The sequence below is a fragment of the Dermacentor albipictus genome, chromosome 4 (genome assembly GCF_038994185.2).
Source record: "Dermacentor albipictus isolate Rhodes 1998 colony chromosome 4, USDA_Dalb.pri_finalv2, whole genome shotgun sequence".
Lineage (NCBI taxonomy): Eukaryota > Metazoa > Arthropoda > Arachnida > Ixodida > Ixodidae > Dermacentor > Dermacentor albipictus.
In genome coordinates, this window is record NC_091824.1 from 120,446,486 (window position 1) to 120,465,823 (window position 19,338).

General features: G+C 45.3%; 2 protein-coding genes across 2 annotated transcripts in view; one reads left to right on the forward strand and one right to left on the reverse strand.

Annotated features, from left to right (window-relative positions):
* The window catches only part of LOC135916043 (unconventional myosin-Ia-like), a 215,447-nt gene that overhangs the window by 3,907 nt on the left and 192,202 nt on the right, over positions 1 to 19,338 (forward strand). The window lies entirely within an intron of this gene.
* On the reverse strand, positions 542 to 12,709 carry LOC135916056 (uncharacterized). The gene is made up of 6 exons (XM_065449301.1): positions 12,607 to 12,709; positions 10,979 to 11,068; positions 8,837 to 9,009; positions 5,882 to 6,029; positions 1,855 to 1,945; positions 542 to 1,002 (listed from the first exon to the last, which is right to left on the reverse strand). Exons 1-6 carry the CDS (start codon positions 12,662 to 12,664, stop codon positions 855 to 857), a joined length of 708 nt encoding a protein of 235 aa, XP_065305373.1. The 5' UTR covers positions 12,665 to 12,709; the 3' UTR covers positions 542 to 854.

Consider the following 19,338-nt stretch of genomic DNA (forward strand, 5'->3'; position numbering starts at 1 on the left):
ACCAGGAATGCTCTGGGAAGTTGATAAGTTGTTTTTAATGTTGAAACTTAAAAAATGTCCAATTAATGAAATTCGCGATTCAACGAAGTTTTCGCTGCCCGTTTAACTTCATTATATCGAGATTCGACCGTACAACATTCATGGCGCAGTAGAATGTGCCATTAACGCATGCTCATGCAGACACGCGCTTATTTCCAAACTCGCTGACCTGCAAGACTAAGGAAATCGTTGAAGCTCGCTTCCCCTCCTAAAGATTATTGTTGTGGAGAAGCCAACGTCTGCGAACGCTCTTTAATAACACACGCGCAGACAGCTATAGAGGCCCGTTGTGCGCTCAGGTTATCGCTTTTATGTATACGTGATCCTTCCCGAACTATACATTCTCTCCCCTCCCCTCCCCCTCCCCCCAAAATAAGAAAGCTTTACGATAAGTGGGATGCTCGTGCGGGTGATGAAAGCACGTGTTCGAAGACTTTGCGAGCGATCGACATAGGAAACGCTGGCGACATTAGAAACAGGCATTTACAGCAACATCTTTTATTTGAGCAGATAATAACAGGACATGTGTGGTGTCAGCGAAACGAAAGGCCCACTCACTGATCTCCTTTGTAGCAGAGATCAATGAGCCCATGTATCGAGCATAGACTATGGGCACTACCACCTCCTTGTTTATCGCCAAGTATTCACGCATGTGCAAACATGATCGTTCTCTCGCAAAATGCATTCTTTTTTAAATGTGTTTATTATGTTTTATGTGGGTTGCTTTGGCCACGATTATATATATGAACTGCGCCATTTAGGAGAGAAAGAGAAAACAGTTAATTCGCGTTGTCTTCTTTTGACGCACGTTCCTGTCAGCTGCTGACGACGTTGTAGAGCTCGTCGAGCCAGCCCTCGGGCTCACGTGGAAACGTGAGCAGCAAGTACTCCAGCTCTTCGCTCATTTCGACCTCGTCCCGCGACGGCTCGTACTCGCACACGCTGCCGTCCTCGCGAGTCCACCTGGACGAGAGAGAAGGGATTCGCGTCGCACTCTCTCTGGTGACTGTTGCCGCTGTGACGACGGTTGACAGGTTGCACTGGTGTCCGTTAAAGCAAATAGCGTTTTTTGGTCCGTTTTCCTGGTCGCTGGTTGGTGCACGGTGGGCAGTCAGACTTTTACCGCCGACACAAAGGGTCCGTTATCTCGCATAAATATTTACTCTCTCTCTCTCTCGCAGCCGAGTTGCGTGGTGCGTTCCCCGCTGAATAAGGTCACGCCAAAAGCAAATGAATCTGATTAAAAAAAACTATGCGAACTGGTTGTTTCAAGCTTGACTTCTAGATACGCCATTTACAATGATAAAATAATACCTCAAGTTTTATCAAACATCCAGGGGTATTCGGAGATTCTGAATGTGTAGGCAATGGGCGACAGCTCGAGGGTAAAACTTCGCTCCTTTAAGGACATGTCTGCGTTACATCCTCTGGAATTGTGCGCTTAAGCGAATAGCCGGACATGCCGGCACTTGCTGTCGCGCGATAGTTTTGGGGCGTCCGAAGGTTTAGATGTTGCGGTAGAGCGCTCGGGAAGGATTTCCCTCCTGCTCTTCTATCGCCCTCCTCCTCATCTGGCGGCTGCAGAAGAGGGCTTCGGCACCGCTACAGGTGTACTGGTCAACGGCTCCGTTCTCTACGGAATTACGCAATGAATCAACAAAACGGCACCTAAGTGTCCTCACTACAACTGATATACGCCTTCAAGCGCGTCATTTCTTGAATAAAGTGGATGACTTTCTAAAAGCGTTCGTTTGTTCGCTTGCATTGACAATCATCGTCGACAGTTTGGGGTTTTTATTATTATTTTTTCCTCACCTTCCTGACGGGTACCGCGCCATCTGCTCCTCGGCCCAGCTCAGGAATGTCTCGTGCCGGCAGGGGCAATTGAACACGGAGCACAACTTATCTGTATAAGGTAAAGAAAAGAAACATTCTTTTAAGCTGTTGAACCCGCTATGTATAAGTCACGTCCTGCTGGGAACGGGAAGAGAAGGCGGAGCGGACACACACACGTCCTCCCCGTGCACTAATGTACACATGTGCAAGTCACTTTACGGCCTGTCGAGAATGAATGAAATTTTTAATTTGTTCAAAAGGTGCCACTATGCCAACGAGTCCTCAGTCTAGTACTTCACGGAAAGCTTACAGGTACTAGGTAGCACTAGGTAGACACTAGGTAGGTTTACAGTTCACTAGGTAGCGTTGGTCGTGCCAGGTGTTGGCGAGAATGGGCCGGTCCGTTGTAGGGGAACAATCAAATGCCCGGGGCAACTGGTGGAGGACGTTGAGGGAGGTGGTGTACCCATGATATGTAGTACTAGCCTCAACATATGATTGACATTAAGGGTGAGTCCCCGGGTGTCCTCGAATGTTGTACGAGCTACGAAAACACATCACAGTACACATCACGTCAAAAGGGTGGAAGATTTGGCCTTTTTGTGCGCTGGCATCCTGGAAAAAAAGTTTCAATAGCCTGTATTAGTGGGTATTTTGGGGAACTTAAACTGCGCTAGGGACGAGACAATGAATTAGAAGACAGGACGAACGCAGACTAACTGGTTTATTGAAGCCACACAATGCTGCCTCCTCTTCGCAGTTTTAAGTCCCCAAAAATGTCTTACCAATTAACCTCCCAACACATTCTCCTTGTGTATTAGTGGGGTACGTAAAAAGTCTTGTGCGTGCTGCTGAGATCGCATGGGCTCTAGGTTCCAGAAATGACGTTCACAAATACACAGCTGACGTTTGTTCACGCATTAAAAAGCTGACATGCTTCGCTTAATAATGACACAGCTAGGGGCGGGGGGGGGGGGGGTTGTCCTGCGGTGTAATCTTGCAGTCGTGCTCGCCCTCTACTCGTTGGGGACCCGCCGTGGTCAAATTGGTGGGCGCGGATTGGCGTGCCTCTGCCTTGCTGCCCGAGTCTCCGTGCCATTTGTGGACCCTACGTGTCGAACGCCGCAGCCGAGCAACCGTCAGGTTTCAGCGACAAATTGCGCACTTGTAAGCCTTATAACTCCTAATGAGCATAGGTTTGAGTTCGATGGAGAACACCTGCTATGGCAGAGATTAGCTCTCTCAAATGTGAACAGTACCCCTCGGATCGACAAGCGTATTGCCAAGCTAGTTGCAAGAATAGCTGCGCCTTCGCCGTGTCGCTTTTCTTGCGCTCACCAAGAGTGCGACTGGAGATCGTTGTTCGAAACCCGCGTTCAGTTTGCGTTCAGTTTCGCCTCATGCGATTGGTCTATTGGCCGCTCCGACTTCGAACAGCGATCACCGATCGCAACCCAAGTCAGCCATTGAGCAGTGCTGATTCTTTGAAACTCCTTTTGAAACCGCCGCTGTCAGGCGAGAAAAGACGCGCGAGCCCCGCTTCACTTCGCATGCTTTTTCGCGTTTTTCGCCGCATTGAAACGCGGCATAAGTAACTGGGGGAAATGTAGCGAGCCGGGAACTTACGTACTACATGATGTCTTCTAATGCGATGCTTAATTTGACAAACAAGCTTGCGAAGTTACGCAAGTGATTAGAAATTTAAGCAATTAATTTTTACTAATTAGCTTTTCAGTGATGGCAGAAAAATTCACCAGCGTACGCAAGGCGACCGCTAACAGAACACCGCTGGTCCCATCGCCATTTTTTTTTAAACAGCTTGTCCCGCCTTGGCTGAGGCACATGCATAGCGCAACTGCATTCATGAGCTGTCCTAGCGTCCAGTACTGACTAGCAAAGCGGGGGCTCCTGCCGTTAGAGTGCAACTACGATATCCGGGGGAGGCGCGAATGGAGATGATCTACCGAAGTAGAACCGACTGCCTAGTTCGTTGTTGCCGAGCTCTGATCTGAGGATTTGCATTGCTTCGCAGCCTATATAATTCATATAATGAAGTGGCCGGAATGGCCTGTTCCACTTGTTACATTAGAGGATTTGGACTGGGACCACTTTTGCAGAGTCGCTCCGGTTGCTTGTCGCGAAGTTTTTTCGGGCTCGCCTTCGTAAGCGCCCTTCTGTTCCTTAAAAAAAGTAATTTGATGCAGCTTCTGGGCTTAGCGGGTCTCGTTTCATGGTATAATTCTTGGGCAGTCGGGGAGAGCACACTAATTTAAACGCGTAACTCAGGAACTCGTCAGGAACAAGAACATTCAAATAAATGCTACATGCTCATCAACCATCAGCGGCTTGCAGTTGAAAGGCACTCATTTTTCTTGCAGAAGAAGCCACAGAAGCAAAATTTGCCCAACGCGTACGAGCTTCAGAAATTCTGGAGGAAGCGGTATATGGGCTTAAAGTATAACGCCTCGAGCAATATAACAAAAAAGGAAAAGAAGTTTGCTCGATAAAGTCAGTGTTCTGTCTAGGTTTTCAAGCTATGATCCGAGGACTCCATGAGAGTGGTCTCGGGGGAAATTCTTCAGAGAGGTATCTTCAAAGACAACAGGACATTGCTGACGAACGTGGGCCATATAATCAAAAAGATGTTCCGCGATACACTTTCTGTAAGTTGCGTTCCCCACCTTAACGTAGATAGAACGCACAATACGAATAAGCGTTCTGGTTGAACTGGGTTTGCTCATTCGACTATTACTTTACCGTGACTGACCTCAACACTGTCGTTTCTGGCCTGTGTAATTACTTTCTTCATTAACAGTTGAATGATTACGAAATTTAAAGTACCTTAAAACGTCCTCGTGGCAAAATTGCAAGAGTAGCCTGTTTCAAGACTTGACGTCAGTCTTTCTTGCCCATATTTCAGCGTAAATACACTAAAGAGATACTTGATGGGTACCCTGAATGTCTTGTGAGCGAGTCAAAAGGTCGTGGCCACTAAAGCTATGATAACCTTTGGTCTAGGGAGCATAGTTCAGTCATGCGAAGAAGCACGCCTCTCAGGAAAAAAATGTGATGTGGATAAAAGTAATCTACTGCGGTGAGTAAGACAGATACTAAGTCTACCCGCCGTGGTTGCTCAGTGGCTATGGTGTTAGGCTGCTGATCACGAGGTCGCGGGATCGAATCCCGGCCACGGCGGCCGCATTTCGATGGGGGCGAAATGCGAAAACACCCGTGTACTTAGATTTAGGTGCACGTTAAAGAACCCCAGGTGGTCAAAATTTCCGGAGTCCCCCACTACGGCGTGCCTCATAATCAGAAAGTGGTTTTGGCACGTAAAACCCCATATATTAAGATACTAAGTCTCAGTTCATAACTTTACACTTCATCATCTTCATCGTCATCACATTCGTCAATTCCAAATTTCATCAAACCACCATGTTCCTTGCACCCCACGACTGGGCTTCATTTTCCGTGACACCTATTCTGTAACTAGAATATGTCACCTGTAAGCTACTTTAGGCGTTACATGGCCCTGCGCAGTTCAGTTATTTTCTCTTAATCTCAGATAGAATATCGGCACCCGTTTGTTCTATTCCGCACCGGTAATCTACACATTGCAATGAATGTACCCTCTTAAAGAACAGTAGTAAGCTTGTTGGACTTCTCTCATTATTCTTGCAATTAACTTTATTATCACTGTGGAAAAATTCTAAACTTGCGGATAAAACAAGGGAATAACCAAGACACCATGGCTGTCTGTATACTGCTAGTTAAGACTATCGTCACTCGCCAGTTGCTAATCAGCCAGGTGTCGAGTTGTCTCCTTTCATTTCCTGGCCGTAAATTTAGGCTGTGTGCTGCAATCAATCACGAGCCAATCAGCTCATGCGAAACCGCATTTTGTCATCACTTCCTAGCTTTTCGGGCGAACTACCGCGTGACGTCACATAGCATTCTTACATTGAAGATAACGGCTCGTTAATGCACCTTCGGGGCAGAAACTCACCTAAGAAAAAGCAGAAGACGGTTGTGAGATGTTGAATTGCGAGAGAGATGGCGAATAGTCCCAGAAGGAAGATGAGTGGGTAGTACTTGACCTTTTGCCAGAACGTCCAGTTTTCAGTGACGCTCTTCCACTTCTTGACACCGACTCTCTGTAGTGAGCGCACAGCAAATATTTTAAAGTAAAAAGAAAGAAAGAACGAAAGAAGGAAAGAAAGAAAGAAAGAAAGAAAGAAAGAAAGAAAGAAAGAAAGAAAGAAAGAAAGAAAGAAAGAAAGAAAGAAAGAAAGAAAGAAAGAAAGAAAGAAAGAAAGAAAGAAAACAATGACATGTTTTGTTGACAGATTTATGACTGATGTGAAGTAGTCAGGCCACTCAGACCAATGTGACGTAAAAAATACCGATAGACTCAGCCACGCTGACTTGGACGTTGCGTGCAACTCAAAGAGGCAAGGACATTGAGAATTCATTTATTCTACATATAGATGCAAGCGTTGACTACAATGTGTCATAAACAGTGATGAATGGAACCGAATGTGCGTTGCGGGCCAAATGTGCACGTTGAAGTCGGAAAAATCTGCTCATTCCGTCTATAGAGTTAAAGTTTGAGGTTTATTCAACATCCTTTATTTAGTCAGTTAATGGACTAGGTAACAATGTGAAGGCTGTAGGATGCAATGAGAAATGCTTGAATTAAGTATTTCTGAGGAGCTAGCTCTTTGTACATGCCTTAAAGATAAGAACCTTCGGAAATGAAGCAGAAACGGCACTGCATGTAGAATTTAGGTTAACCTTCCTGTCAAAGTAATACTAAGATTTTGGTTTATTTATTACTAAAACGAGCAACAGTTATGTGCCATGGGCTACCGCAGCGCAGAAGGAGTCTGTTGTAAACCTTGGTGCATCGTCATATTTTCTTTATTATTGTTTTTCGAATTGTGTTTGGTGTCCAAAGCTACTCGCAGAACCTTTGCACAAGATCATGTAACTCAAGGTCACCAGCTTGCCTGCCAGGTTGAATCGCATTAGAAAGTCTGGTTACTTCTCCATAGATGCACACTGATTGCAGTGACTTAGCTTTGCGCATATACTCATCGCTCGCGATCGTGCATCGTCATGTACTTCGTCCACATGAGACAACAACAACAACAACAAAAACGACGACGACGACGACGACGACGACGACGACGACAACAACAACAACAACAACAACAACAACAACAACAACAACAACAACAACAACAACAACAACAACAACAACAACAACAACAACAACAACAACAACAACTTCTGTTTTACGTGCAATAACCACCATCTGATTACGGGGCACGTTATAGTGGCCGGGGGACTCTGGATTAATTGAGACAACGGGGATTTTTTCAACATGAACCTAGATCTTGTAAATTAGCATTTCTGCATCTCGCCCTCATCGAAATGTAGCCGCCGTAACCGGAATCGAACCCGCGACTTCTAGGTCAGCATCGCAACGCCATAGCCACCAAGTTGCCACGGAGGGTGCGCACACGGTGCAAAACAATTAAACTGATTCATCCACAAATCACTACTTGGAATCACGATTGGGTGCTTCTCATTCTGCGATTTGCTCGAAGATGTATCCCCAACGCAACAATGCAGGTTTTTTAACTCGCATTTTGGGTATGTTTCTTTGCAGCACGCGATTGCTATGCAGGCAAAGCACGCTTTACAGGCAACGAGGCTGCATACAGTCGCGATGTGCTTGCGATTTTGAAATTCTGGCCTTTTAATCATTATTAGTTGTATAAGCAGGGTAACGTACGGGCTACAGTACCACTCGATGGACAGGGGAAAGGAGGACGGCGCGGACTTGAAGCGGCGCTCGGCCTGGCCCTAGGAACATCGACAGAGCGACTTGTGGCTCTGGGAATACACAACACTTATGCTGAACTGAGGGCGGTGGTCCTGATCGCTCAGAGGAACAGACTAGGTCAGAGAACTGCTGGTAGTGCGCTCCTAATCACCATTGTGCTCCCAACCTACCCTCAGCACCTCCATGAGGAGATGACAGACGTACCCCACGAAATCCAAAAAAAGAAAAAAAAAGAAAAATGGTTGCAGTAGCACCGATGCCATAAAACATGAACTACGAATACTTCGCTAACAGACGCAAGAAAAGAATCAAACAGCTCCGGTGAAAATTCGGGTCCAATCCGAACGTAACATACGTTGACGCATCCAGTTACAACAGGCGGTGCTATGTAATCATGGTAGTCGATAACAACATGAAACTGCTGAAGAGCGCCTCTCCACGGACAGCCTAGGCTACAGAGCAACGCTTAAATTAAAGCTTGACGATAAAAGGAATATTTAAAAAGGACAGTAATATTACCTTCTTTCTCAATTGCCTCAGACAATAATTCATATAGGTGTATTGTTCTTGCTTTAGGGGAACAAGCGCATTGTCACTGTTTCCTTTCTCTCTTTGTTTTCTTTTTGCTGCTTATAATACTCATCGATTTCCAAGATTTTCAACACTATTCTTGAACCTTATCTGACAAGGTACGTGTGGTATATTAAGAACAAAATGATTAAAGGGGTAATATGGTAATCGCGCCCCTTTCTTTCTTTTTCCTTAATATGGCATCTAGACAACCAAATTATCGGCAGACGCAAACAACTCTTCACTTTCAAGAATGAAAAAATGGCCATTCTTAGAAAATATAAAGGAAAATATAAAGACGAACAATTGACTAATATGTTTTGTTTTTTTAGGAACCTGCATGAGCTTACTTTCTCTTGCGGCAGGTGCCCTGATAGAAGTGGATGATATACTTTGCTTATTGCACGTTCTCGAGTTATCACATCAATGTCTGTTTAATCCTTTAGTGTACTCGTCAAAACAGAAATTGTTGCCGCAAGCATCATTTTCGCTGTAATCTCCTACACGTTCAGTGTTCACATTTTCTTGAAGCATGCTTACCACTATTACGCTGTTTGTGAACTTTCTGATTGTCGGAGTGTCGGGGAGCTGGGAGTCAAACAGGTTCTCTTTGAACTCCCACAAGGCCATGCGGCGCCTCCTCTGCTTTGCAAGAGGAGTCGCAGGTGCTGCCAGTAGCGGCGCCTCGTTGACCGAGTCATGGTCGTTTCTGGCTGCGGGTAATTTTTTTTTTTTTTGCATCATGTCACAATGTCACAATACGGAGGTTCTGAGGGCACGCCGGAGAAGTGAAGTGAATATAGTCAGCCCACTAACGACACGATATTGTAATACAGGCATGCGCGCACACAGACACCACGCCATGCAAGCACGCACGCACTTACACGCACAAACACGCGAACACACACACACACACACGCACACAAACACACACACACACACGCACACACGCACGCACGCACGCACACACACACACACACACACACGCACACGCGCACACGCGCACACACACACACACACGCACACACACACACACACACACACACACGATAAATTGAACACACCCACACATGCGCAAGTGCAGCAAAGACAGTTTACAATGTGATTTTTTTCCCTCCTTAACTTTGAAGACGCCTGCTTGTTTAACCCGTCGAAGTAGTTTATCTGACTTTATAAATAATGATAAAGGTGCCGCGTAACACTGCCTTTATTCGGCAGCAGCCTTTGTGTGCAGCGGCAGGTGGATAAGTGTGGTGTATCATACGTGCCCCCTGTTAACTTTTTTTTTGCCTTTCATGTTAGCCTGCGCATGCTTTTTGTTCTGTAAAGTAGATTGTATCTTGTATCTACAGCGTTACTCTACTAATTAAGTCGTATCTTTTGAACCAGTGAACATTGGTTCGTTTATTTCATATGTCTTGTTGGAGTTACATGTTAAAGAAGTATTATAGTAGGGCGTCCCAGAGTTTAGAACAAACTAGCAAGGGTCCTCGTATCATTACATGAATAGGGTGATTATACAAAGAGAGCAAGCAGTAATAGAAAGTGCACATGTGAGCTATCTAAATACTAACAATTAGGTGATTTGATTATTTCTAACCAAATCATTAGGTACATACGATAATGGTAGTACTAAGCAATAAAAGCACAAGCAAGTGAGCAAACACGGGACAAAAACAATATAACACGAATAATCAACTTCACATAATACACAAAAGGGTAAATAATTGCCTAAATATCAATTAGCTGTATGAAAAATCAATACCAATTAAAAATGACCTGTTGGCAGTTAATTAGAAAATTGCAGTGATTCGCTGAATTCCCTTACAGGATATTTCTTGGTGCGCGCGGAAAATGCAAGAACATTGTGCGACGACTTTATTTCACGGGGGGCAATGTATTGCGTATTGCTGTGCATGAAAACAAAGTAGTAAACTTGCCGTAAGGTAACTTGCAAGGCAAATTACATGGTCTAATTTGATCTTTTAAAATATTCTGTGAAGTTAGCTTTAATTAGCAGCATTTGTGTAGTAAGAAATGGTCAGTGGTCATAGCTGGTGCTTGTCCATTTAGTAGGACTGAAATTAACTGCAGTTGCTAGATATCCGTACCCAAAGTGACTGTCACACATATACTTTTTAGAAAAGCCAGCATTGCATACTGCACCACAAAACTACGTGGAACGCCAGTGACTTTTGTAGGATTCGTGTGTGCGTGGTTCTAGACAGTAAACTCCACTTGTAGTCTTTCTCGTAATAGATGCACCACGGTGAAGGTGATTTTGTTGTTATCAGCATGCTAAAGTAAAAAAAAAAGTTGTTTTTGTCTTCTTTATAAGATAGAGCTTGTACGCATAGAAGCTACAGAAATCACGACATTGTGGTAATAATGGTGTCCTTCCCTCTTTTCTGTTGCTTTAGTTATAGCAGCAGTGAAACAAACACAATCAAGCAAATAAAAGAGAGAAATTTAAGCAGGTTAGCACAGTAGCTCGGTTGCTGATTCCTATAAGATCTACCTTCTTTTGTTCGGATAATTTAAATAATAATAATAATAATAATAATAATAATAATAATAATAATAATAATAATAATAATAATAATAATAATAATAATAATAATAATAATAAAATTCATGTTCGGATCGCGTAATGCCATCTGCATTACGCGATATGCATCTCACCTTCTCGGCTTTCTTCTTCAAACAAAGGTGCAGAGGTGAAATGATGTTCTTCGTAACCGACAAACCTTGTAGAAAAGCTGCGGTTACGTGCTAGAATGAGAAGCGTTGATGAAATGTCGGTGTAGGATTAGTACGCGTGTTTCCTTACGGGTGTACACATGAACGAAGCAGCAAAGAATAACCACTCGATTAACATCACTGAAAAAAATTACGCAACACCCGTTTGTTACATCTGTCAGGTAAAATGTCGTCAGTAGAGACAGAGCCCAAGCGCGTACCAGGGGCTCAATTTGAACATGCTCAGTGTCAACGATGACTGACAAAGATAACGGGAATACATAGGCGCCAATTGTTGGCGTATTATGCCAGTTGGAATAACGAAAAAACGAACGACAACAACAACAACAAAAAAACATGCACACTACGCTGAATATTTCATCTCAACAATACCATGATACAACTTTTATGGCATTGAAACAAATTCACAACTAGCAATTTTTTTGGAATTTCAAATATTTATAACATGTACACATTTTTATAGTTGAGTTCATGTATTGCTCCCGTCGTATTATTCACTAATCAGTTTACTTAAGTTTAATGACATTTGAACCAACGCTCATGACGTTTTAGGCTTGTAGCGCTGCTCACAATGAGCAAAAAGGAAGGTGGAAGGGGTAATGAAAAGGAACTGAGAACAGAGTGAGCTGCGCTATAAGCTTAAAAAGTCATGACATACCAACTCGCCCAAACTGCAACGCTTTTGAACTACGGTTTTATATATGTATCTTTTGTAAATGGTCAAGGTCTAAAAGATTGACGTGATCTTCAACAAATTTGCATTCTTATTTCATTAAGTGCAAAAGACCTCGTTCATCAGTGAAAAAGAGTTGGGCCGTAGCTATATAGCTTCCTCCCGTACGATCAAACAAATAAATAAATAAATAAATAAATAAATAAATAAATAAATAAATAAATAAATAAATAAATAAATAAATAAATAAATAAATAAATAAATATTTCACGGTTACATTACTCAGCCTTCCGGTGGCAGCCCGAATGTGTTGACGCGGCAACGTCCCTCCGTGATGCATAGTTAAGAAAGCTTATATATGGTGTGGATACTGCGAGGTCAGATCTTGTGTGCGAAAATTGTCATCGGGCGATCACGCCAATAAAATCACGGAACGCTTCACATGTATGACAAATCACCTTTGACACGTGCGCGTGCCTGCAACTAAATAATCAGTGGCATGCAATTCGCCATCAGCATCGCAGTCATTAAAAAATAATAAAAAAGAAAACTTTGAACGGAACTGCGATAACGCGGCTCTCCTTCCTCAGCGCGGTCTATCGGTCAAGCCGGGATCCTAAAACTCAACACACATACGCCAGTGGCTATTTCGTCAGCGGTAGATGTGTATGGTCGATGTTTAATGATTCTTCATAACTTTACGTCCGCGATTACTGGGGCAATTAGTTCACCCCGTTGAGATATCCTCACCTGTAGCTAACGGCTCGCAAGTTTACGTCTTCTTTTAGACCTATGATTATCCGCTGCTTGCCTGATAAATAACAATGATAAAAGGATTGACGTTACCATCCATAAGCAGAACACTCAGCTTACTTACCTTCGGAGTAAACTGGCAGAAACAAAGCAAGTATAGCGTATTTTCTCGCTACGATCATGGTTGTTTCACCAGAATCTTCTTCTTCATCGGCTTTTCCATCTTGTCTCCCCTAATTTCTGATCGATCGATGTTCGTGCGCTAGCCTCGAGCTAGGCAATTACTTTGTGGTCAGCTCGTTTCACACTTTGTTTTCAACTAACCTGTCTCGCTGCTTCTATCATTGTTTTCGTATTAATAGCGTCATTGAACGGTATTTGATTGCTTCCATGTATCAGTTTTGATTATTGCTCTCACAGCTATGGCAAGTTCTTCACTGACAGTAGCAGAAAACGCTAAGTAAAAACAATCAAATAAACAAAGTAACTGACATATAAAGTTATTTCCACCAAACGAAGAAAAATAAATATAGCGTTTTTTTTTGTAAACTCAAAGACTTAATGACAGGGCTTCCCCGCTAACCTGCAGAAATCCACATGAAGACTTACGTCATCGATGACATGTACAAATTTACATCTAAATTAGGCTGTGTACTTAGGTTTTGGTACAAGTTAAAGAACTCGAGGTGACCAAAATTAAACCACAGTCTTCCACTATCTCTCGCAAACGACGCGTAGCCTCTAAACTTAAAAAAAGATCTGCTTGATTAGTTGGGTCAAACCAGTGATAAACATTTGAAGAAAATATGAGCCAGAAACTTTTTTTCTACCGTGCAACAAATTTCGTCATGCACTTCTGCTGTTAAATTTGTTTACAGTCCCTCACTGCCTGGTGCATGTTTTTTCATCCTTTAGTTTGACATACATGATGCCCGCAAATGCATTCCAATTCTCCTAATTCATTTACTGCGGCTCCTCCTCCTCCGACTACCTCAAAAGCCCTAATTTTTGTGCATAAATCTTGCCAATACTGTGAAAGGTTCTCCTACTATGTTCAGCGACAACATAATGATCAAGACGATGACGACAGAGGTGTGATAACGCTGACGACTTAGCACGGATGACCGCAGCACAACGACGGTGGCGGTATAGAGACGATTGGGGCATGGCAGCGGTGGCATGACGATGTCAGCGCTGCGTTAATCACTTCTTCCATGCAACCCGTTCGTCGTGCTGTTGTACTTTTCTTTTCGTGATGACGACGTTGCTTTATTGATTGACATTCTAGAAAGTGAAGCGCCGTCTTTGCGAGATGCGAGCTCAGAAGTTCTGCTACGCTGAAAGCCACGCTTCATCGTCGTCGTCGTCGTAATCATCATCATCATCATCATCATCATCATCATCATCATCATCGTCGTCGTCGTCGTCGTCATCGTCTTCGTTGCCGTCGTCGTCGTCATCAGCAGCGGCAGTAGCAGCAGCAGCAGAGGAGGAGGAGGAGGAGGAGGAGGAGGAGGAGGAGGAGGAGGGACGTACGTTTCATTCCGTCCAGGACTTCTGGACATTGTTCTCTTCGGCCAAGTGTCGAACTTCGTCTTCGCCGCAGTGCAGAAACGTAACTCAATGGACAGCATTAACAAAAACCGGAATATCAAAACAACTGCCAAATGTCAAGAACTTTCAGTTAACTGCATTGGGAGGGTACTCCCTTCTACTAACATACGCATTTACAGCACTTAGTCATAACTTCCCTACTGTGTTATATCTGTGTTTTGGTTAGGAGCAAAACACTGCTATAACATAGCAGAGAAGTGAAACTAAGTGCCTTTAGTGCGTATGTTGGAAGAGAGTACCCTGCCGACGTCGCTAATAGAAGCTTGTTGAAGTTCGGCCGACCTTCTGAAATATCGTTCTTTAAAAAATCTGCCCGCTGAGTTACGGTAGCGCATTGCAGTGAAGATGGACAGAAGGCCGAAGGGACAATGATCATAATACCTGGGTGTGACACTGTCGCAGTAGCGACAAAGTTTTATTTTTTCTGCGCCACTTGGCGAGGTAAATCTTTAGGGTGAGGTGGTGCTCAGATGAGCAGTTGGCGTGATAATAACGACATCCACGGCTCGCACAATTCAAAGAACGTAAAATAAATGCAAAGCCGGCTTCGTGCTTATGCTTGACGTCGTCACTGTAGTGCTCCAATTTAGGTAGCGACGTAGAGGCGTACTACTTTTATCAAGCGCTGTAAACCTTCCCAATCGTGATGCGCTGTTGTTGGTGCGACGCGACATTATCTCAGAGGCCATGATTGCAGCATACTTCAGTAGTCACCACTGGTCGCTAGGTTTTCGAACCAATAGCTGCATTGTGAACGGTGCTGAAGTGGAGGGCTTCACAGCATTGTTTGCAACCCGTGGTTCTTTATAGTGCATCTAAATCTAAGTCCGCTATCTTTTTTTTGTCCTTCCTTTATCGGAATGCGGGCGCAGCGGTAAGAAATCAAGTCCACGAACTCATGCTCAATAGCAGAATACCACAGTGATCAAGGGCAGAAACAGAGTTTCTCTGCTTTAATCGCGTTTAACGCATTTCGGGCCATCGTCAAGAGAATGTCGTAACTTATTAGGTGCTTTAAAAAAACCTCTTCAAAAAGCAAAGTGACGAACACCAGCAACGACAGACGTGGCTACGAACAAAAAAAAAGAAGAAGAAAGCAGGCAGAGCGGCTGGCAGGCTTGCCCGAGCTCATATTGCTTTTACAGTGTTCACAGTGTGCCAGTGCTAGTTACACATCTCTAAAGATGACATGTTATAATGCGCACCGCAATCACATACACATAAAAAAGAAGAGCAGCAAAAATGGGACAAACGAACGAAGCAGCTGAAGAAGAACCGTCGAAGAAAAATAATCTCAACGTATGGAAGAGGCGAGTTGGGAGAAAGATAAGTGCATCATAGAGAGAGAGAGGGGGGGGGTTAGAGCACTCTATTCACACATATACAGACACGCACACGCGTGAAGGTGACCCACCAACGTCGCGAAATCATCGCTCGGTCCATTTGCTAGGCGCCCGTGCCATCATAACCTCTCAATCGAACACGACCTCGTTCATTCTTCTCAGTCTCTTGCTCTTTGTTTTTCTTCCTTTCTGTACCGACTATTTTTTTCGCCATGAATATTGAGATGGTAAAGCGACCCCTACTTTTGCTGCGGTCGTCGAGCAAGGTGTGTGCTATGGAAAAAAAAAAGGGAATGAAAGGATGGGGGAGTGGGGGGTGGACGGAGTGGGGTGGAGGGGGACCTGGAACCACACTCGCAGCTGCAGCATGCAGTGGAAAAACGAGGCGTGAAAGAAGGTCGAACGGAAGGTAGTTAGGGGACTGAAGGAGAGGGGTGTGTGGTGTGTAACAAAAGGAGAACCCAGAGGGGAAACGTAAATAAAAAACGAACACACAAATTAGAGAACGAAGTAAAAAAAAAAAAACTGAAGGCATTCAAACGCTCGGAAGAGCAGCAACCAGCCGCCACAGCCTGAGCAAGTGTGGATGCTAGAGAGAGGATGAAGGTAGAGAGGAGGGATCTGTGTGAAGCAATCGAAGCACGGAAGAAGGAGCGGGCGAGAGGGAGAAAGGAGTAGGGCGGGAAGGAACGGCGACCAAGAGGCGATATAGGGTTGGAGGGAGGGGGGTGGACAGGAGAAAAATAGCCTCCAATTTTCTCGATGCATCTCCGGTGTTGGGCCCCACCCCCCCACCCTCGTTTCTGCTCCGCGATTTACCGGAAAACTTCCCACTGCGGTGGCAGCGGCGGCGTGCGGTCGGCGAGGCGCCGATGAAAGAAGGCGAAAAGACGGTCTGCACAACACTCGAGCCCGCGCCGCCTAACCCCTCCTCCCGCTTCCCGCTTTCCCCCCGCCCCCCTCCTTCTCGCAATCGCCTCAACCCTTTGCGTTGGCTCTGTTTCGAGCTAGCCGTCGTGCTTCTGATCACTGGGGTTGTTGTTTCTTTATGACTTATGGAGGAGTTGGCTATTTCGCTATTACCGAGGGAAACAGAGATGAGAGTCCGAAAGCGGGCCCCTTCTGGTGGCCAGCTCAACCGAAGTGAGAGTCAATATGTCGATTTTTTTTTTCAATGCGGTGTTCTGCAACTACCGCTATTTTTTTCTGAGCTGACGCTGAAAAGGAAACGAAAGGTTGAGCAAAGTACAACGAAAGAGACGTCGAGCAAGCCGGTTGCAAGGACCGTTGGCGCTGATTGTCACCGCCATGCGCGCCACTCTGTAGTTTTGGTAACGCAATTCCGTCTCCTTGAAGCGTAGCATTGTCTACTGTCCCATGGTTCCGCGAGATGTTGCCTTTGAATCAGAAGTTGCTGCACCTTTTAGTGGCGTCTATAACGAAATTGGCGAGCTAAAACAAAATCCATACATGGGATTGCATACCAGTAACGCCCGATTCATGCCTATTTGACTTTGCTGCTCGAACTAGAAAGCGAGAGAGATGAAGAGGAAGAAGCAAATAGCGTAACCAATGTCTGTGCTCAATACACTACCTACAGCTAATGAAGGGTGGAAATATAGATGAGAAAGTAGGAATATAAAAATAATAAGTGAGCAGTAAGTGAAAATAAACGATCACTTAGTCACCTTGTCTAAAAAGAAAAAGAAAATTCACCTCTTTTCGTTTCGCTTTGCCTTAACGAAATGGCCGAACAAACCGCTAACTTCGGTCATCGACGTCGGCGCCTGGTTTTGAGGCAACTCAGCCAACGCTAATATGCGTATAGCTTCAGCCCACAGGTGAGGTATACAGATGAGGTGCGCTAAATAGATGAGATGGAGGGAGAAAATGCTGAAACATATTAACAAGTGTCGACCGAATTCAGGGTTAGTTTATTTGATAATCCGGATGGAACGATTTGGAATGAAAGATGGAACGAAAGGATGGAACGCACGCACGCACGCACGCACGCACGCGTATATATTAACGAAAGAACCGACAACAATAAAGAAAATAAGCAGATAGCTACTAAAAAAATATGTAGATTCCATGCACCGTGGGAATCGATGTAAGCTAAGCTTTGTATGCTGTTTGCTTTGACTGACGATAATTAGCGGTGATGTTGGCTGTGAATGTGTCATTTCTTCAGCGTTTAGTCCAATACGAGAGTGGCGAATCGATTTTAAACGTTACCTTGCGTGCACCATTGCCGTTTGTCTGCGTAGTCCACAGTGCACACAGGGAGACGTGTTTGCTTTTGGCGTTGTTGTGCGTCATTGTTCATAATCTCTTAGAGTTGAGCATTATCATTGCCCCGCATGGCAAATCGCATTGTGGCAGAAGTGTTGAACCTTTATTCAACTGTGGATCTCTACGTAATTCAATTAATTATGACAAAATTGTACGTATACATTGTATAGATACATTCGCGGTCTGTACCTCGTTTCGCTGCGTAGCGAAGACGCTCCTGTTCCGCACGACGCTTGTTTCGGGCGCGTGCGCCCTCGACGCTAAGTGCACGCTTTGGAGCCATTTTGCTGCTGCGTGTTTACGTGTTCTTTGTGCATACGTGACCAGCACGCTGTTGAGACGCCAGCTCCCAGGGCTGTCTTCAGGCTATAGACGATTGCAATGTTTACGCTATCACAGCCCAGCACGCGAACTCCACAGCCCGACACCTGCATTCTTGTCGCATAGGAAAGCAAGCACAGCACCTGCCTTACGCACAAACTACGCATCCCGGCCCGCGGTGCCGCCGGCCGGGATGCGTGGAGGCGAGCGCCATCTCGTGGTGTTGCAAGATAGCCAGTGGCACGCGCGGTAAGCCTATCGCGGCAGAGCCCGGAAAGTCGAGAGAAGAGGCAAAAAGAGATACTTCGCTCGAGGACTCACAAGCCGAGCCACCGAGGTGCCGCGGCTGGGGCGGACAGGGGACCGGATGGTTGGCTACAGGGAGATAACTAACCATTACAGATTGGGGAGGGTGCGTTTTCCTCCCGCACACCCATCACTTAATAAGCAGCAGGCGGTGGCATGGCGCCTTCTTCAAACGAATACATATCCAATTCCGGTGACTTATAATCATTATTACCCAGACCAATATTCGGCCAAATGTAAGTTTTGTCAAGAAAGGGCGGACCTGGATCACATTATCTGGGCCTGCCCTCGGGCGCCCTGACAGGGCCAAAAAATTAATGATCGGAAGCAGTGGGAGACCGTGTTGCTCAGATCGGGCCCCGAAGACCAACTTTTGGCTGTCCAGCAGGCCGCCGCCATCTAGGCGGAGTTCATGGCGACCATTTACTTTTATGGTCGCCATGACTTTGTTGTCGTGACGACGTGATGATAATTATTTGGCCTGACGTTCGTACGGGTGCAAGTGAGAGTCGAAAGAACCCGTAACAAATTCAAAAAGAAGTAATAACGAACGAATATACGAAGCCTGGGTTCTTATTACTATTGTTAGGAAGGACAACACGGTAAGTGTAAGTAGATTCATCGCTATTATTTTTTTTTCATCGCGAGCACATCCACGACGGAGGAAGAGAAATAAATAAAGAGAGAAACTAAATGAAGGAGCGTCCGCTGCGCGCCATGCTCCTACCGAAGGCCGGAGCGCGCGGCAGTCCGGGCGCTGATAAGGGACCGCCGCAGTGGAAGGCGAGAAGGAGAGGGAAGCAGGCGGACCTCACCGCGCTGGCTTGTGCCGCTGCCGTGAAGCGAGCGCATCACAGCGGCCGACCGAAGCAGGGCAGAAGCGCGCGATGGTGGCACCGAATCGTCGCTGCACCACCGACTGCGGCCTGCCTGCCTGCCTGCCATCGAGAAATGAAAGCGACGCTGGCGCTCGTGCCCTC